This window comes from Sceloporus undulatus, chromosome 4 (assembly GCF_019175285.1).
Source record: "Sceloporus undulatus isolate JIND9_A2432 ecotype Alabama chromosome 4, SceUnd_v1.1, whole genome shotgun sequence".
NCBI lineage: Eukaryota > Metazoa > Chordata > Lepidosauria > Squamata > Phrynosomatidae > Sceloporus > Sceloporus undulatus.
The window spans coordinates 177,616,167-177,637,681 of NC_056525.1; the positions used below are offsets into that span (position 1 = coordinate 177,616,167).

General features: G+C 39.8%; 1 protein-coding gene across 1 annotated transcript in view; it reads left to right on the forward strand.

The window, feature by feature from the left end:
• The window catches only part of PARD6G (par-6 family cell polarity regulator gamma), a 93,272-nt gene extending 72,340 nt beyond the window's left edge, over positions 1-20,932 (forward strand). The window contains exon 3 of the mRNA XM_042466052.1: positions 18,540-20,932. Within this exon, the coding sequence (XP_042321986.1) occupies positions 18,540-19,399 (860 nt within the window). The 3' untranslated portion in view covers positions 19,400-20,932. The remainder of the gene's footprint in view (positions 1-18,539) is intronic.
• Positions 20,933-21,515: the final 583 nt, after the last annotated feature.

Here is a 21,515-nt window from a genome sequence, read left to right on the forward strand (position 1 = left end):
TAATATGTGAGGGCACAACCATATGGGTACCCAGCTTCTCTCCTCCCAACACTTAATGTTTGCCACTCGCAGCAGCTGCTGCCTGAGGCAACAGCCTCATTTCCAAATAGATGAGTTTCCCTTATCCAAAATTCTTGAGACCCCCAGGTGCTTTGGTTTATGAAATTTTCTTTATTTCAGAATACCTGTATTTATTTTATATATATATGTACATAATGAGATTTTATGAAGATGGGTTCCAAGTCTAAATACAACATTCATTTGTATTTAATACATGTCTTATACACAAGCCTGAACATAATTTTATACAGTATTTTTAATAATTTTTGACATGGAACCAGAGTTGGGTACATTGAACCATCGGAAAGCAAAGTGTCCACCCCATAGAAAAGTTTGTTTTTTGGAATACTTTGGATTTCAGAATGCTGGATAAGGAGATTCACCTGTATACAGTTGTGCCTACCTGTTCTATTAGCAATAGTAGCTACCTAACTGTAGAAGACGTGACTTGTTGCCCCAGATGTTTGAGACTACAATTCTTAACTGTCCCAGCCAGCATAGCCAATTGTTAGAGATTATGGGAGTTGTAGTACAAGACACCAATACTACTCTACATGGCACTCATAAAGGGAATCTTTCTTACCAGAATTCTTTCACGCTCGTTCCAGACGTTGATCCAAGAAATGATGGACCTTCTTTGAGGGTTATTCTCTTTACACAACTAAGTTGTATGGTGAAAGAGGGAAGTTCACATGTCAGGCTGTTGTACCACTCTTCTTTTCACATGCTCTTAATCATGTGATGAGATAAATAATAAAATAAAGCTTAAAATGCTGTGTCTCTGGCAGATATCTGTTGCAAAGGACTGCATAGTTCTGATAGAGCCAGTAAGAGCAGCCTGTCTGCCTGTTTAGACTTCCATGCAAGACTTTGCAAATCCTGGGGTTGTCTGTAATATTAAGAAACAGAAAAGGGAGGTCCTCCTTTACCCTGTGGGCAATGCCACTATATTTTCCCAATCAGGCAGCATAGAGGCAGGAGTCTACAGTGGAGCAGCTGGAGTGATAACTCTGATGGCAGTGATCCAATCTGGCAACTGTAACCTAATAGCTAAGTAATAGCTATGCTGTAATAGAGGAATAGCCTCACAACAGGGATGAACCTTTTCCTTTAAGTTCTTTATTGCAGCTGCCTCCTCTGGACTCTGGAGCAGTGAAATTGATCTAACTACATCATCTGCAATGTGTAGTCAGTTTTCGCACCAGAGGTTTTGCCAAGTTTTTCCCCTCAGCTGAGCTGCTAACCTTTCCCCCTCTTTAACGTGAGCCCTTGATGTTTAAGAAAGACGAGAGCAGCATCTCCTCCCCCACCCAAAAAAGAACCCTGAGACTGTAAGACGGTGAGTAGCTTGTGGCCCTACATATGTTGCAAGACTGCAACTCCCATAATCTCTCGTCATTAGCTATGTCGGCTTGGGTTGATGTAAACTGCATTCCAGATTATATCAAGAGGGCCACAATATTGTTTAAGATAGGAGTACTGAATACATTGTATTCATAATATTCTGTAAGAGCCAGTGTGATGTAGTGGTTTAAGAGTTGGACTACATCTCTTGGAGACCATGGAAACCCATTGGGTGACCTTGGGAAAGTCACACTCCCTCAGCCTTAAAGGAAGGGAATGGCAAACCTCCTCTGAACAAATCTTGCCAGGAAAATCCCATGAAAGGTTCACCTTAGGGTTGACGTAAGTCAGAAACAACTTGATTGCACATAACAACATCCCAGGTTGAGCCAAAGCTACCTAATGAGTCTTGTGTATTTGAAACTTGTGTTTGAGCAGAACTTGAAGTGGAAGTTCCAGTTATCGCTGACTACACAAGCACAACTAGCCTCCCATCCTGGCCAAGTGTGGAAGAGTGGCTTTGTAATCTTCATTGGTGCTTAGCAGTGGGTCAGAACTTCCTGATTAAGAATGTTACAAATCCAGGAATCTCTTCACTTCATGCAGTCTGCGTAATATATGGACATGTTTTAATACAACAGTTAGAGGAGATTTGTTTGGCCAAAATGGTTATATGTTGTCATTTGGAAAAATGAGTCACTGTCAGGTCTGCCATGTTTGTGCTGCTCTGGCCCTTGATTGGAGATGCATAAAAGCAAACAAGACTAAAATGTCTTCCAAGTGCACAATATCTCTCTCGGAAAATAAACAACAACATTTCCAGAAAATACTGTACCTTGTTTATATACGTAAAACGGTGTCAAGATCAAATTCTTCCCCTTGATCTGACTGGATTTAGGCATACAAAGCAAGCCAGAATGAAGTGAAACATGCAGCAGTTGAGTGTTGAGTCCAAAAATGGTAATTGTCTGCACATGAAGGAGTTTCAAGGAGGATCATCTATATGGTCATTTAGTTGTTGTATCCATTCTTACGCTCTGTAAGATTACTGGGTGGTAAGGATTGCCAAATTATGTTCCCGGAGTGGGTAGGGAAATCCTTTATCTTACATTTAAAACAGTCACCTAGAACAAACTGTATTGTGGCATTGTTGACTACCACACCAATAACCGGCCTCAGTAACATTTTGAGACAGGTTCTACAAGTCTGTTGCAGCCTCCCAATTTTTTCAAGAAAGACAAAGCTTTGAGGGAAGAATAGGAATTAGCCAGCATATTTGCAGAGTTCTTAGTAATGTTGTTCAGTCTCTTAGTGATGTTCTGGGACAAGAGTGGAAATGTTATAGTGCAGGTCACATCAGAAGTACACCATGATCTACAAGACTGTAACAAACTGCTGAGGTGAAGTCAGCTGGTCATTCATATTCTTGCAGCAGTCTTCTAATAAGGGAAGCCAAGGGATGTGGTACAGTCAATGAAGCCCTGATGTACTAGAAGGTTGTATGTTTGGGTTTAACACCAGCATATCATTTTCCACATTTATCATGATCCCTAAGGTATCTAGAGAGCTATTATGTCAGGGAGAATGCTGCCATTTTCTCTGCACATACTAGGTTCTATGTACAGAGCATTTTATGAATGTGAGGAAAGGATGTGCAATTACTGAAATCAGTGGGAATAAAAATACATAACCTCTTTAGGCGTGCACCCTTATTAATGTGACGCTATGTGTTTGTTTGGGATGGGATGTAAATGTTGTTCCTACTTGCAGATAAGCTCAGCTTGAAACAGATGCATATCATTTGAAATAATGTTTTAAAACCATGGGCTGGAATTTTGTTGGGGTGTTACAAATGTGTGGTATTCACAATCCCTACACATTCCTCAATTGAGGGGACATGTAAGAATTATTAAAGCCCCCCTTTCCCCAGGTCAAGGTTCCATTCCCTTTTTGATTAGGAAGCAGACAATGTTTCAACCCATCTCACACACAAGCAATCTGCCATGCAAGGAAGAATTGCAACAGGGACCCCACTTCTGCCTGTCATAATAGAGATCACTTGCAGAGGAGGACTGTCAGTGAGCTGCTTCTTGATCAACAAAGGAATGGACCCCATTGATCACAGTAGCTACTTTCCAGTAAGTGGGAAATGTAGGGTCTTTGCTGGAAAGCATTGCGTAGTTTTGTCACTGTAATTTGCAGTATTCCAGACATTGTCTCAGTTGAGATATTTTGAAAAATTTAGACAAGCATGTGCTAATCTTATAAAAGCACATATGTTTAGGGATGACATTCCTACTTTGTCAATGAGGTCTGAAGATGCAATTATGCATGCTTTGTATCTCCTGTGGTTTAAAAAAGCCCAAGCAGAGTAGTGAATTAGGACTGTGACTACAACAGATAGGGGAAGGCTTCATCCCATGCCATTTTTCTAACTGAAGTTCCCCCCACTTTAGGAATTGCAGGTTGACCTATAGAGAAAAAAGCCTTGTATATCTGTATTAATTTAATGGGAGTAGGACCGATTAATCCCCCTCCCTTCCCAAGCATTGCAGTCCTGATCCATTTCTCTCAAATACGAATAGTGCTGCCATTACATTGTGGAAGATCTAAAGTGCCGTCTGCTCATGCAAGTGATTTCTACTTTGGGCCCAAAACATATTTACAAAGGTGTGAACCCAGTTGTTTTTTTCTTCCACAGTTTGGAATATGTGATGGAAATTTTATAATTGTAATGGTTTTTCTGCCTTACTAAATAAGGATTTTCAAACAATATTTGGCAAGTGAAAAGACAGACTGAAATGGAACTGCTTGTTTTATCTTTTATTTTCCACTGGATTCTGTACTTGGTTTGTGCCTTTTTTCCCTACAGAGAAACAAAACCTGTCAGATATTTATTTGCCATGAAGTTGACTTCATTTTATGGCAACCCTAGGAATGAGAGACCTCCAAGAGCTCCAGTGATCAACTGCCCTGATCAGGTCTTCCAGATTCAGGGCTACAGCTTTCTTAATAGAATCAATCCATCTATAACGTTGACGCCCATTTTTTCCGCCACCACCACCCAGTTTTATTTTTATTGAAAACATCTTAAAACAGAGTATTGAGAAAGACAGCTTGTGGCTATATAAAGTAAATGATTTACACACAGATGTTACAAGTGGCTCCCGTTGCCTTCTACCTTATCATCTTTTTCAATAAGTCATGTCTCATGATAAATCCAAAGTACAACAGCCTCACTTTAGTCAATGTTGTGTCTAGCGAAAGTTCAGGCTTGATTTGCTAAGACCCATTTACTTATCTTTTTAGCAGTCCATGGTATGTGCAAAATTACTCACTATGATTACATTTCAATTATGGTGCAGTAAGGTCTCCTAAACAGGCCCTGGAACTGTCTTCCCAGAGAAGTTTTTGCAGACTTTTCTGTTTCAACAGGCATTTGATGAGTGATTAAATAAGGCCCATCTCACCTAAAGAATTACTGAATTCTGCTAATTGTTGTGCTTGTGGGTGTGGGTGTGTCTAATGATTTATGTTTTGATCTTTTTTTAAAAAATATTGTTCTCTCTGGTTTTAAAATTTTTGATGACATATTCTTTTACTTGTAAGCTGCTTTGAGTCCCAAAATGGGGAAAGGGCAGAATAGAAATAAATGTAATAACAATGGTTTTTGAACATACTCATTATTGTCTGTAATAATCAAATAGTCAAAGATTCCCCCCCCCCACTGCAACCTAGAATTGAGCACTAGAGCAATCTACACTAGTATAGATACATTACTGCAATCACCCTTCCATATCCATATTTTTTTATCCATGGATTCAAGCATTCACGGCTTGAAAATATTTTAAATATATATAAATTTCAAAAACCAAACCTTGATTTGTTAAAATCCCTTCATTGGTTGCTGACTAGCTTCTGGGCACAATACAAAGTGTTGATTATTACCTTTAAAGCCCTTCATGGCTTGGGTCCAAGTTACTTGAGGGAATGCCTCCCCACACTCTCAGAACATCTGGAAAGAACCTATTGGAGTACTCAAAAACCAGGCTAACAACAATTTCTTACAGAACATTCACCACCGCAGCCCCCAGATTGTGGAACAGCTTACCAGAGGAGATCTGTCTTATAACAATCTCAGAAGGCTGCCCTCCAACTAGCTTCCCAATTTTTTTTTTGCTTTACAAATGGACCAAAATGTCCCCAATGCCTGCTAGTGAGTGAGAGTGAGAGGCAATTTTGCCATTTGGAGCAGGTGGCTCTTTTTAGCTAAAACAGCCAGGTGGACCTTAGAATTTGAAAAAATGCCTCCCACATTTGGACATTTGAGGGCAAAATGGTTTGTTTGTTTTTTAAATGGACAGGTCTAAAATAGTACTTGGGAGGCACATGCAGCCCAAAGATCACATTTCTCATACCTCTGACATACAGGAACTCTCTGAATGTATCTGCTGCTGCTTTCAGACAGTGGTAGATGTATATGAGCTGAGGGTCTAGAATGTGACATGTCATAAGTCAGTTTATAAAAGAAAAAAGGATCAAGTGTGCAGATTCCTTGTTGGCTGGCTTCACATGAAGCAGCAACTTGTAAATGAACATTTACTACAGCTCTAGCTTCTGCCTGTCTTTATGGAATGCACACTTGGATTGCCAGGAAGGGCTGGCAAGGGTGGTACTTTGTGTGATCTTTTCCAGGAATGCTGGGAGTGTGGGACAAATGCTTTGGAAGCAGCTAGGACACTGCTCCTGCCAAGTTCTTGGATCAGCACTTACACCACTGCAGAGGGTTGGGGAGGAGGAAGGACATCCTATAATAGAGGAATCCTACTTATCTTACATTACATTCCTTCATCTGTGGTACATAAATGTAGCCAACTGGAAACTTCTCCTGTTTCTGGCTCTTCTCAAATGCAGGAAAAGATTTTTAAAAATTAGAAACAGATAACACAAGAGAGAACTCTCAGATCTAATAGATGAAAACTATTTAAATTTTAATGCTTTATCTGACTGGAGTGAAGCATTTAGCAATTATGGCTTTCCTCTTAGTTCTCATGTGCCACCATCAACTTTGGTTACCATCCTGACTCCATGGTCCTTATTGCTAAACATGCTGCTAATTTCCTGTGTACTCATACTGTGTATACACACCCTGTCTTAAAGGCACTAAGTTGTCCCAGCCATTTTCCAGACACTGGATTATGGCTGTCTGACTCCTCTGGAACTCCTGGATGCCACTCCTTGCCGTGCCCTGCAGGGTTCCTCTGGAGTAATGCATGGCAGGCCAGCAGCTTCAGTAGTACAGTAACTCTTTTTTAGCCTTTGAAATGAGTCACTGAGAACTAGATCTCGTGTACAGAAGTCAGTGGATTGATTTCCTGTTCCCTTGTGCTGACATGGATAGAAACAAGGGACTCAGCCCTTCAGCCAGTTTAGAGGGAACTGTTGTTTTCCCTTCTGCTGTGCAGGTGGATAGGTTGGGCTGTTAGTTCGAGGAAAAATCTTTTATCCTGGATAGCAACTGTGTAGAGCTGATTTAAAGAAGTAGATACAGCTGTGTCCTGATGTGTGTTTATCTAGAGATTGACTCAGTTTCTCCCAACAATGCTTGGGAGCCTCCCAAAGTTTGTTGTTAGGTTTCTCATATCATCTTCTTACCATGATGCCAATTAGTGTTTTTTGAAGTTGCTGTTGCCAGAAAAAATGTTGGGTTTTTTGGGTAGATAAGACATGGGGGTGGGAGTGTGATGGAAAATTAGGAAACCTATGGTCCATGCTCCAAACTGAGACTCAAGTTTTTAATATTACCATTCTATGACTACAGTGCATTTTACTTCTTTACTGTGAATCAGGTGGACAACTTGTAGCTTTGCAGATGTTGTTAGATTGCAGTCCCCATCATCCTTCTCACTATCGGCTATGCTGGCTAGGACTTACAGTTCTCAACATCAGGAGTGTTGCATATTGCCTATCCCTGGTGTAAAAGTACATATTCTTGTACACTAAAATACTGGATTTTCCCATTTACACATCCCAATGCAATGAAGTTTATAAAGCTGGTTTCTTTGGGAGCTTTAAATTGCTGTATTATGTGTTTTGATATGGAAGCAAGCTATACTGTGTTCTCTCAAGATTACTCCAGGAAAGTTCCCACAGTACTATTGCTTCATTAAAGTGTCTTTTCTTCCAAAAAAAATTCCTTTGTAAATTCATGCATGAATTCACTAGGTAAATTTAAGAACTACCAAATAGTCAAGGTAGCAGTTACCTTGAATTCAGTGTAGCAGAGCTAGTGGAGATATGATAGGTTGGAAACTTGAAGTTTTGTTTAATTGTATTAATGCTGGACTTCATTTTTGCTTTGTGATGAATCAGAGTTATTGTACTAATTGATTGCAGTTCATAAAAGTATCTTGGGAATTCATTGTTCTGAATTAAACTTGACTGTTGAAAAAAACAAGGTTCACCTGATGGGAATCAGTTCTCTACTCACATTCACCTTATCTCTCTTAATTCATTTCAGTTGTTTTCAGTCTCCACATCTATTATCAATGGGCAAAGCATGTGCCATTCATTTTACTTAAGGACATTCCCAATCACTGCAGGCTGGCAGTTTCCATCCCATGATCATTTTGGTGGGAATGAACAATTTCTATGTGACTGACAGGCTGTTTGTGTGAGTGACACAGATCATAAACTGGTGATTCTCTGTATCAAGACCATATAGATTTTATTAGTAGTTATGCAAATGGTGTTGTGATGTGGAAGAATAAAATCAGTTTACTTTGGAGTTTTCTGCCAGCTATGGGGATAGACATTTGGTATTAGTCTTTGGTGTTAGTTGATGAAAGCAGGAACCTCCCACACCCTCTTCCATTTTGCATGGTGCCTGCACAAGGATGTACGAATCTCAAAGCACTGGAAGGAATGCCCTTTGATTTCAATCAAGAGCAGTTGGTTATATTCTTATCCCAATATTTCAATCAGCTATCCGGACCCTCATTGGCCATGAAACCCACTGGATAACCTTGGGCAAGTCACACTCTCTCCGTCTCAGGGGAAGGCAATGGCACACCTCCTCTGAATTATTTCTTGCCAAGATAATCCCATGATAGGGGTTAGGGTCGCCATAAGTCAGAAAAGACTTGAAAGCACACAACAACAACATGGAGACTCTCACAGGGCTCAGGGGGTTCAAGTAGAAAAATCATGCTATTTTGTCAGATTTTGATCAACCCCAGAAACCCACTTGTAGATGTTTGTTTAGTGTCAAGTGAGTATAATAAGATTAGATTTTTTTTTAAGTTCTTGGAACAAAACTAGGGGATTCTCCCCCAGGAGTATGCTTATTTTGGCTGTGCTTTCAACTATGATGATTGTGAAAACTAGAGCTTCTGCCAGTATTAGGAAGAATGACAACCATTCTCAGTCTTTTGTTTAACTGATGCGAAAGGAAATAATCATAATTCCACCTCACCTCCCAGAAAACTATTATAGCCTGTGTGGTAACCTTCTGTGTCCCTGATGCAATGCTTATTCTTTCTCATAGTCATATTGGAGAAAGAAAAGAGTGGTGGGGGCTCTGGCCAAAGGAAGCACTGTTCTACCCAGTGATTCCCATCAATATGGCCTTCTGAAGTTTTTCTTCACAGATAAGCCTCTGATTTGGAAAAGGGCAGTGGGGTGCGGGAAGAAGTCCAAAGCAAAAGCAGCAGCATCCTGGGATGCAAAATAGGAATGTACTTCACACAAGCATACCTCTGGACACAGAAGCTTACTTGTTATGAGGGAGTCATAGAGGAGCTGGCATTCTCCATTAGCTGCATCAGTGCAATTCTACATATGTTTACACAGATGCAAGTCCAGCCGAGTTCAATAGACCTTACTCTAGCTCTACACATGTAGGGATTGCATCCCTGAAGCTAACTTGAGCTCCTTTCCTTAAAACCAAATCAATGGCCAGGGAAAGTGAAGAAATCTTGAAAATTATAAATATGGAAATTTATTTGTATTCATTTAATTTCTTCCTCCCACTACCGTTTCCCCCCTCAAATTTTGTAACATATGACAGCACAGATTTAAGACTGGTTTATGGCACCTGTTGATTTCAACCACTTCTGAAGACTGGTGTGAAGGCAGTGAAAGTGGAAAGGAACATTTGTGTTTTAGCTTCCCTTTATATGCCATAAGTTAAGAAAGTGATGCTTTCAAATGTGTAGGGGAACCTGTTTTCCACACAGGAGGGGTTTTTGCTGCAAACACATATATCAGTTTAACTGTTATAATTAAGTGGCTCATTCAACATTGTGCAAGCATGTGTGTGGGCACACAGGGTGACCAGATGTCATAACAACAAAGGAGGACAAGGCACCACAAAATGTAGGACACTCTGGAAAAATGTAGGGTGTTATAAAATGAAAGCATATAATTATAAATTCATGCTTCATAGTCATGCTCAAAATGGAGGACATTCTGAAATTCCTCCTGGGCAGAAAGCTGGGAATGTAGGGCATGTCCTGGAAAAAGAGGACATTTGGTCACCCTATGTGTACAGAATGTCATTCTCTCATCATTCCTAAGTAGAAGATACCTACAAGCTGAGCAGTGACGTCCAGTGGTCACTGGCTGGAATTGCAGAAAGCAAAACTAAAAATAAATCTATAATTATTGGTCCTGATCTTGACGTACTGTACTTGAAAATCTGAAATCCCATGATTAGCTCAGAATACATAAGCCATATTGCAGGAAAGATTAACTTTCAACACTTTAAACTGGACTAGAAACCTTTCTAGTATTACCCAAACGTTGATGGTGGTTCTTGCGATATTTCTTCAGAATATTTTACCTAGTGGCTCGGCCCTCTAAAGCCAAGTCTGAATGTTATTTAACTAAATGTCCTTATGAAATTAAGGGGGCAGCACTGCCTCAAAATACTTCTGATAAAACTATAAAACCAAGCTCTTTTAAAATTAAATGAAGAACAGGGAGAAGATTGATCTCCAACTGATTTATGATAGATTACAGTATTTAATTGTTATTTCATGGAAGGGGGAAAGTTTGAGATAGCAATATAGCAATGGCTGTCATTTGGGGTGTGGAAAAACAGGGCATTTGACTAGCTGGTTCCAGTATGAGTAGAATGCCAGCAGGCCGAGAAAAGGACTCTTAAAAAGACCCCAATTGAGGAGAGGGGTGCTGGTGGGTGGCAGAGGGAAAATGTTCTACTTTACAGAAATTCAATGAGTAATTACACCAGGGAAGGGTCTTCTCTGTATTGGCACACCAGTTTGGGAATTTCCTTCCCCTGAGGCCCAGTTGGCACCAACATTGGGATCATTTCAGCACTAAACACAAAATTTGTGGTTTTTGTTTTTTTATTACAGCCTTTGGGCCTGATTAGTTTTATCCAGGCTGTCCATGTCTTGTGGTTATACTGTTTAAATTATCTGATCTTAATTGGTAAACTATTTAATATATTTCAATCTTTTTAATGTTATTGTTATTATTATTTTTTTCTTTGAATTTATTGTGAACCACTCTGAGGGCCAGGAACCAGTTGATGATCGAGACACAGAAGGTGTGGAACTTTTGGTTCTTCAGTAGTTTTGGACAACAGCTTCCAAAATCCCATATAATTGGACACATTGGGAATGTCTGGAGAGTCAACAGTTGTCCATCCCTGACCTAGGACAACTGTTGGGGAGGTCAAGCAGGGAGAATTCACATATCTTAAAAGCAGCACAGCCATCAAGGGTGATGAGAAGAGGGCTTTGAATATGGAATTGTTTGTGACAGTTTGTCACTGATGTTTGCAAAAGCCATTCCAGTAGAAAAGAAACAAGATCATAAAGGGCAGGGATGAACAACTTTCAAGAGTTGAGAACCATATTGATTCCACCCCCATTAGACCTTGGAGGGCTGTTCCCCTTGTACACATTTCCCCCTTTTTTCTGATTTATTTTTAGTCTACAATGTCAGTTTCACATATAAGAAGGGAGCTTTGTTAGGGCCAGGAGTGGCCTTTTTGCAACTTAGAACGTCAAAGTTACCAGAAAGTGATCTCATGGGAACCCCCAAATGCAGAAACAGCCTTGGGGACTTTCCCCATCCTGATATAGCACCAAGGAAAAGGGTTACATTAAAACAATGCAGATAAGGAGACGCTTCTAGAGGTTGTAGACAAGGAGTAAACAAAGAAATAAAAGGGTAAAAAGTGAGGATGGATCAAGACATAGGTTTTCAGAATATGACTGAACATTCATATATGAATGCAGCAAAGAAAAGGGAGTGAGTCAGGGCTTGGGGGTTCTTGGGTTCTGCTTAAACTGACTATTCCAGAAGTACTATGCACAATCTGAATTCTCTATAGCACCTAAAAGAGCTTGGTTTGAACATTTGCAGTCTCCTCCTCCTTAAGACTACTAAATGCAAACTCAATAGCTTCAACATCAGCCAGACTTTCCCTCTTCTCCCCTCTTTTCCTGGCTTTGGATACCATCTAAGATTCTGCTAATCTCAAAAAGTAACACCCAGGGACACATACACTTACAGCATTTTGGTTAGTCTAACAAAGGTATTGTCCTACTAAAGATTTTGGAATTTCTTTTTGTAGATTTGTTTTTAAAAACTTACTCCTGTTTGCTTAGAGTTTGTTGTTTCATTTCTAAATTTTGGCTTCAGTATAGATCAGATTACAGTAGTTGGATTTTATATCTTGTTTTTCTTTCTTGCTTATCCAAGTTGCTTCCATATCTGCGCTGGGCAAAGGAAGCAGCCAGAGTCAAAGTTCACTATATATCTGTTTCCTTTAAAACTTTCTGTATCTCTGCTTGTTCCATCACTTTTTAAACAAATTGTTCCCTTGCCAGATGTATCATATAACAAAAAGGCTTGTTTGGATCTCTATGGAAGAGGCTTTTGTGATAGCAGTGTTTTTTAACACACACAATTTAGTAAATTGTCTGTAAAGCATTGTGCAATACATATGAGGCCTGAAGCTTTTTCCAGATTTAAGTTATGTCTGCTTACTTTTGCCTTCAGTAATGGAGATGTATGGGTTTGAGGGACAGCCCATTGCTCTTAATGAGTCATTGGCCTCATTCCCAAAGTCTCCTGAAGTGCTTCTGCTCTCCTTAATGGAAGTAATTCTGTCTTTGATGTAGTTTCCAGAGCTGTTAACCAATGTTGCACAGTTCCCAGAGGAAATAATATACTAGGAGAATATGCAGACTGAAAATGCAAAGTCCAAAATGAATTTTTCCTATAGGAGTCTGACAGTCTGGTTCTCTGTGGAATCTTGCTTGTTTACATAATGTTATCTGGCTAAGCTTTGGTATTTCATCTGGCTGGCAAGTCCTATGAAAAGCAGCTGTCCAAGCAGTGGGAGCATTGCTTCTGGTATGTGTGTGTTGGTTTTGACAAGCCAGTAGTACCTCTTGCTCAGAACACTATTGCTCCCTAAGACCAGCTCAGTATTTACACTGATCTGCAGAGGTCCAGTTTGTCTCTTTCTTCCTCTTCTTTTTTTTTGAAAAAAGACTAGATAGTGATGGTTGTATTCAGGTACTTCTGTTGGGGTTGATATTTAAGGCACGTATACAAATGTGTTTCGTTCATTAAAAAAAATTCTTCTGTGACTGTACTAATTTTTTTTAAAAAAGGAACTAAGGAAAACTGTCAAAAGTTGTAACATATTTGCCTGAGTGTGTGACGTTAGGAAGAGTGATGGGATGCATAGGTGTACATGCTGGCTTCATTTCTAACATCCCTGTCTGTTTCGTTCCTGGGATTCCTGCATTTGGTGCGAAGATCTGAATGGAATATTGTGAGTAAAGACACTTAGAAAGGTTCTGTACAATTGGGAGCCCAGTCTTGTCAGGCTATGCGACTGAATAATTGCATTTGTATTGCAACTTCAAACCACAGGGTGTGTGTATCTTGCACATACTTTGAATCCTGATGTGTTCAAGCAAATAGAGATTCTTGTCTTTTGGAAATCTTGGAACATGCGTCATCAATGGGATCCATGTCTTTTCATTCCTCCGAACACTGAAGTGATATTTTGATCGAAAGGTTTGTTCTTGTACAAGTAGAGCTTGGATCAAGAAGTGTTTTTGATTTCAGATTGATTTAATTTTTGATTTTGGAATATTTGCATGTTGCATTATGAAATGTCTTGGAGATGGGACCCAAGTATAAACACAAAATTCATTTATGTTTCATATACAACATAGCCTACAGGTAATTTTATACAATATTTTTAATAATTTTGTGTATGAAACAAAATTTGCATACATTGAACCATAGAAAACAAGTCTCGTTATTTCAGCCACCTATGTGGAAAACAAGCATTTTGGTTTTCGGATTTTCAGGTAAGGGAGACTCAACCTGTAGTCCATTTTTAAGAGGAATGTCTCAAAGATATGGATATGAGGTCAAGAGAGCAGAACCAATTGCATTCCTTTTCTAAAAGTTGTGGGATTTAAACAACACCTTTCAATGGATGTTGTGACCAAATGTAGGAGGGAGACATATCATAGATGTATCCTAACCTCAGGATGTTTGTGACCAAATGTAGGCAGGAGGCATATAGTTGATGTGTCCTAACCTCAGTTGCTTAACCAGCTTTGAAAACATTCATCAGCCCCACCCACACAGCCAGTTGCTATAACTTGTTCTAGCATTCATGGCTTCCTTTTTTTCTTTTGGCAGCAGGGAAATTAGTAAGCAGTAACAGGAAACCTTTGCCTTGCTGGTGTCAGACGCCTGAAGAGTGAGAGAGCATCTCTCATCTCTGTTCTTCTGGAGAGACCTATTGGATGGGTGGGCGTCATACAGATGTGTGTAACCAACATACTGTACGTTAGAAATGAAGATACATATTACTTTAGCTAATTTCCCAGAGTGTTCACAGCAACACTCAAACAGCAAAGTATGCATGTGTAAGAACCAGAGATCATAGCTGGCAATTAACAAGTAATTTTCTCCAGCGCTTTCCCTTTTTTAATTGAATCTGATTCGGGTTAAAAGGATGGTTTCTTATTTGACACTGGCATAGTCCCATACCTTCCTTTGTTTGCATAAACCTTATTATTCTTCTGATAACCCTCTTCCAGTGATTGTGTGAAGTTGGAATTAATTTATTTATATGTCACTTTGAAGCAGTGGATTTTTTACAGAACATACTGATATATAATAAAACAAAAGCAATTCAACAAACAGAGGCTATATTTAGTATTTCAATGAAATAATCAAGAGTTAGTACAGAAATCAAAATGAGCAAGCCAAAAAAGAAAAGAATACCACTAGCCCTCACTGATAGCCCTAAGTCTGTACTCTAAGAGCCATAGTAGCCTGAGATTCAGAAGTGGGATATTTTTGCCAGGCTAGATGTTTCACACGCCTCTCCTTCATGCTTTCCTTTTCACATAAAGCTGGGGAAACTGCAGCAATGGTGGCAAATCCTCTTCCCCAGTCTTTCAGCTACTGTATTCAAAACACCCACTTCAGGATTTCAGGTAACATCTCCTGCCTTTGGTGTTCTCAGATACAGTGCGTGCAATTAATGTTCCATGTAACTTGGGCATATCCATTTAGCTTCCTTGTTGTTTGTTGTTAACTGCTGTCAGATTGACTTCAACTTATGGTGACCCTGTGAATAAGAGACCTCCAAGTCACCCTGTCCTCAACAGCCACACTCAGATTTTGCAGACTCATGACTGTGGCTTCTCTGATTGAGTCTATCCATCTGGAATGCAGTCTTCCTCTTTTCCTGCTGCCTTGTACCTTACCAAGCATTATTGTCTTTTCTAGTGAGTCATGTCTTCTCACAATATATTCAAAGTGCAACAGTGTCAAGTTTAATGTGAAGTCGAAGGCTTTCATGGCTGGCATTCATAGTTTTTTGTGGGGTTTTTTTGGGCCATTTGGCCATATTCTAGAAGAGTTTATTCCTTACGTTTCGCCAGCATCTGTGGCTGGCATCCTCAGAAAATGCCTTTTCCGAAGATGCCAGCCACAGATGCTGGCGAAACATCAGTAAAAACTCTTCTAGAACATGGCCACTGTTGGGGGTCTGGAAAGACGCACTGTGTCCACCACGACCACCTGCAGAGTTGAACCACGTCAACAGGACGCCAGAGAGAAGGAATCTGAAGAGATGTCCGCAAAGGTATTCAGGCCAAGAAGGAAAGTATTCCTTCACCACTGCAAATGGCTTTGAGCTCCCAGCTTGAGAAATAACGACAAGAGCACTTCAAGCCTTCACTCTACACAAGGGCTTTAATAATAAAATTACTTTAATAAATAAGTTACTTTGCCAACCAAACAACCATAACAACAAAAACAGAGAGGCAGTTACTCTAACACCAACTGTCATAACCGACACACTCTCTCAGAAGGACAGTTGAGAATGACAGTTGCATTAACATTCCATGATGCAAGTGTCAACTGTTAACTGCCACTGGAACTGTAATAGGTTCCGCTACAGCTCCACCTTGTGGTCACATATATGTCATTTCTTAACAGCCACATAGCCCAAAAGACCCACAAAAACCTATAGTGTCAGTTTGGTTTTCTTGGCTCCTGTGGGTGTTTTGATTTGCTGTAGGACCCATTCATTTGTCTTATTAATTTGCTGACAGATTTTAGTTAAAACTAGAGTAGATTCTGACTCTGTATTCAGATATAATCATATTGGCATGCCATCTGTTCCTGATCATTTATTTCTACAAATGCCCTGAGTGCAGCTTCCATTTCACTTTCTAAAACTGGAGGATCATCCTCAAATGGTGAATGATTCTGTCAACCTTTCATTTTTTATTTTATTTTATTTTTTTGGTATAGTTCTTCAGTGTATTGTTTCCATTGTCTTTTTATTTCTCCTTATCCATGTAATGTGGTTGTATAGCATCCCCACTCTTGGTTTAAATTTCTCTTTGATTTAGTGGATCTTGTGGAAGAGGTCCCTTGTTCTTTTTTGTTGTCATCTTCTATTTCTCTGCATTGATTATTATAGTAGATCTCCTTGTCCCTGAGCTCAAGTCACAGAATACAGTGCGCCCGCGCCATACGCAGCCTTGAGCATAAGCGCTCAAGCCGCGGGGCGGAAGGGGTGGCGTGTCCCATTCAATTGAATGGGCGCACGCGCCCGTTGCGCACTGCGCTGCCGCGTACAAGCTCCATTGTTTCCAATGGGGCTCGAGCATAGGCGGAATTCGCCTTACGCGGAGGGATCCGGAACAGATCCCCCCCGTAAGGCAAGGACGGACTGTACTTGCATTCAGGATTCTGGCCCTATTTCTGTCACTTTTTACTTTTGCTTCTTATCTGTCTTTAACTGCTTGAAAAGTTTAATTTATTATTCCTTGAGGTGTCTCTTTCTTTTTGGATGCAGATAGTGTCTTTTTGCACTCCTCCTTGGCAATGTCCTTTGCTCCAGTCCAGAGTTCTTCCGGCTTAGGACGTGTAGCAGCTTTCAAAAGCGTCTAAGGAGCTTTCCTTTCCTGACGGATTGGGGCTGCAGCAACCTCATGCCATGGCCCTGATCCAGCCTCTGGAGGGCACAAAAAGAAGCTGCAAAAAGTGGCTCCTTTTTGCGCCCTCCAAAGGATGCCATAGCCACGGCATTTGGATGCAGTGCCGGAGTCGCACCATGATGATGCGTGTCATTTGGAACAGCACACAGCATCATGATGCCCTGGACATGGTGTCAGGGTGTCCAATGCCAGGACTCTGTGCCCTGACTCCACCCACAGGCCGGCACAAAGTTCCAGTCTGTACAGGGCATTAGTACAAATAATCAATACAGTAGTTCAGTAAATTCACTTGTTTCCAATACTGACTTTACAAAGGTGATAGTTCATATTTTAAGTTGCACAATAATTTATCATTAGGATCCACCACACTCCTTTAGGGAATAATTTGATAGCAGAAGTATGAATTTAAAACATAAAATAATGAGTAAGGATTCTGATCTCTTTCATTCTACTTTCGGAGCTATTTACTTATTTGAAGCATGCTAATGAGAGGTGGAATACTAAGATAACCATACAGTTAATCAAATTCAGTATTGAAATGCATATACAGTATTACCAACCAGTGGAAAACAACTATGAGTGAGTGGGTTAAACCCATCCTTAGACACTGAGTTAATCATCTGCCAATGCATTTTTAACAGATAAAGCAAGAGTGGGCACTTTTGAAAGGTTTAGGACAATGATTCCCAAAGTGGGTGGTGGTAAGATCCAGGAGGGTCTTTAGGAGAAAAGATGGCAGCAGGGGCCCTTCAATCAAACTATTAATGTGCAAGAAAGACAAGGGGACCAGCGATCTTTAGGACCATTGTGGGGATGAAGATTGCATGAAACTTCTTTTCAACGTCCCTTAAAACCACAATGCGGCCTCACTGATTATTTGAGCCCACATGAGCTCCCTCTTTTAGCTGCATCTTTTACTGGCAGCAGCAGTAGCAACCGGGAAACTCTTAGCAATAGCAATGTCAGACCTATATGCATGTTTCTGTCATGATGATATGATAATACAGTGTGTCTACGTCATATGCGGGTGCCTTTTACGTGGCTTTCCGCTTACACTGAAAGCCGCACAATAGAAATAGAATGGAGTACATGCCACATGCACAAGCCCCATTATTTTCATTGGGGCTCGACCATACGCACTATTTGCTTTACGCGAGCGGGGGTCCGGAACAGATCCCCGCGTAAAGCAAGAGTGCACTGTATGACAATATGATAATATGATGTTATAGCATTATGATAATATTTCTTGTCCTCTACTTCTCATCGTAAGAACAGTTGGTGTTTCATGTTGGATGCCCGCGGGTATGCTATCATTACATGAGTAAGGCACAGGCTTGGCCATTTGCCTCATATTTGCCCCTGGCCTGATGTATGAACTAGTCTAGACATTCTTGAAGAGAGACTCACAAACACAGTTTTTCAACAGCAGCATTATTGACTGACAGGCTCATTCACCATCTAGGTGAAACTATGGGAACTTTTTAAAACACAATTTCCAACATAGGTATTTCATAGAAGTTAGAGATAAGTCTTTGTTGCTTGTTGGAAATAACCTATAGCCTGGTGATTTCTGCAACTAAAATCATGTTCTTCTCTTTTCAGATGAAGCAGATTATGGTAATTTTGGTTCAAACACCTTGACCAGAAAAAAGAAGGCCCTGGTGACCCTCCGGAATGACAATCTTCGCAGGCGACCTCATGTAAACATTAGCATGCCTCAAGACTTTAGACCAGTGTCATCCATCATTGATGTAGATATTCTGCCAGAAACACACAGGAGAGTAAGACTGTATCGACATGGGTGTGAGAAACCATTAGGATTTTACATTCGTGATGGGACAAGCGTAAGAGTAACTCCTCATGGGTTGGAAAAGGTACCTGGCATTTTCATCTCACGGATGGTTCCTGGTGGTTTAGCTGAGAGTACAGGCTTGCTTGCTGTCAATGACGAAGTCCTGGAAGTGAATGGCATAGAAGTGGCAGGAAAAACTCTAGACCAAGTAACGGACATGATGATTGCCAACAGCCATAATCTTATCATCACTGTCAAGCCAGCAAATCAAAGGAACAATATTATCAGAAGCAGTCGGATGTCTGGAAGCTCTGGCCAATCTACAGATAGCACTGCAAGTCACCACAGTTTGCCTTCTGCTCATGTCCTGCAGAACTTCCACCCAGATGAAATGGAGAGCGATGAGGATGCTGACATTGTCATTGAGGGCTGTCTGGAGCCACAGCCCATTCCAAAATCACATAGCCTTCCTTCCGGTAGCCTTTCCCGACTTAATGGCAACAGTCTTAGCCATAGAATACAGAGGGACCTGGTAATCAACAGCAGCTTGGGACGAGAAAGCAATGGCAATATTCACAAAATTTTAAGTTCCTTAAAAACTGATCCTCGTCATAGCTTGGTTCTTCCCAAAGGAGGCATTGAAGAGGATGGAACAGTGATCACACTTTAATGGATTTTGCAAGTATGTGTGTTTCTAGTCTGAAGTGCCAACTGGAACAAGTATATTCACACACTGAAGAGAGAAAGAAAACCTTCATTCTCATAAACCTTTTGCTGTGTGAAATGTTTAACTTCCCAGGAAGGATGGTTTTCATGATTAGACATGGAAGTGCCACCTACTGCAATCCATGAAAAAGTGTAAATATGATTTCTCTCCCAGGTTCAGAATGAAATTATTGGTTTTTGTTGTTTTTTTAATCCTATGAAATTCCTCTGGCTAGGTTGCCGAAAATGCTGTCTGTTGAATCATGTATCTGCTGCATGTATGGAGGTGCCATGCAAGCATACATGTAAATGGGTTTATACTTGGGTGAAAAATAACAGAACACAAAAGCTCACAATGGGCTTTCATAAATTAATCTGGGAGAAATTACTATGAAATGTGTTATAATTTGAAAATTGATTTTTCTGTCTTTTAATACTGCCCTCTGGCTTGTTTACACAGAAAACCGACTATGTTGCACCCCCCAGATTAGGAAAGGATTGTCTAAAGGAATGGATTTCTACCCTGGAACAGTGCAGAGAGGATGCTGTATTTCTTATTTTGAGGAGGGGCAGTGAAACTTTGACCAAATGATTTTGTTTTATATACATATATTTTTAAGTGGGATAGAGATGGGTAGTGTTGGCATAATTTCTTTTTAGATCAGCACCACCTGCTGATCACTGGTAGTACTGTTTGAATAAACTTACCTTTATGATGTATTGTGAAGAACATGGAGGCTGGCTTAGTTAATGCATCATCATAACGTGTGATGTGCATTTTCTTTTCATTATTACAGTATTTATTAGACAAATATTCAAATATTAGTGACCATGGGTTTTCTCTTCTGTCCATGTGACACTACAGAAAAAGCAAATAAACAGAGTTGCTTAGATGTGTGTTATATGGCTCTTCTAAGGCACCATGAGAATTCCATCTAAATTTGTCTTACTATCTAAAATTAACTTGAATCCACAGAGTCTTTAATCATGAAACCCAATTCCTGTCTTTCAGTAAATGTTTGACTTTTTAATCTACTTCACTAGACTTTTCCTTTGGAGTCTACAGTGCTATAGTTCAAGAATGCATCAGGTTTTGTGCAACCATTTATTTTAAATTATCATGATTACCTACAAATTATGCCAGTAACAAACTGTTCCAGAAGTGGGGGATTTGCTCTCAGCTCTGCTTTTCTATTCCATTGAATGCCACAAGTTGTTAAAATGATTTAATAGAAAAATTTGAATATATTCATGAAATGTCTAGGGACAAAAATATATTTGATTTACAATGTATTTTTCTACTTTTAGCTGTCATTTTCTTTGTTTTTTTTAATTGTGTAGTATTGTATATTAAAGCTTTTCTAAAGGAATGTGCTTTCTCTAATTTATAGCCCCAATCCCTTCACCCTCTTTCTTTGTACTATGCAGGGTTCAAACCCTTGAGGGGTTAATAAGCCTTTCTATTCTTGTATCTGAAATAAAACTATGTAGAAATTTTTATATTGCTTAAGTCAGATTTGTTAAACCCGTTTTTATTTCATTTTATATTTAGAAAAGTATTACTTTTCCCTTATGTTATTGACCTATTGTTTTGTTTTGTTTTTAAATGATTTTTACTGAAGGAAACCTTGGGAAAGGCTTTGCAGGTCTTAGATATTCATATTCTAGGCATCAAGGTAAAAAGGTGTATTATGTGTTTATTTTCCAGATGACACTGTTTTTGACTGGAAGGATGTATAGGAAGGTTATTTGTTACATGGCATTGGATACAGCAAGGACATTTTGAGTAGCATTGTGCTGAAGACAGTTCCCTGATTTTGAGAAATCCTTAGGTTCCTATTAAGCAATCTCTTTTTCTGTACCATGCAGGCAGGAGAAATCTCCAACAATTTAGGCAGGAATTGGGATTATTTACTTTAATAAATTTCTGAGATCACAGAGCATCAGGTATCCTTTCTTTAAAAGTAATAACAAAAAACAACTCCCTCACAATCTTTCCTCCTTAGGCCCAGCTTCCTCCAGTTCCTGGGCATGGCTGGGGGAAGACAGCATTACTTAACTCAGTTTTTTAATTTTATTCA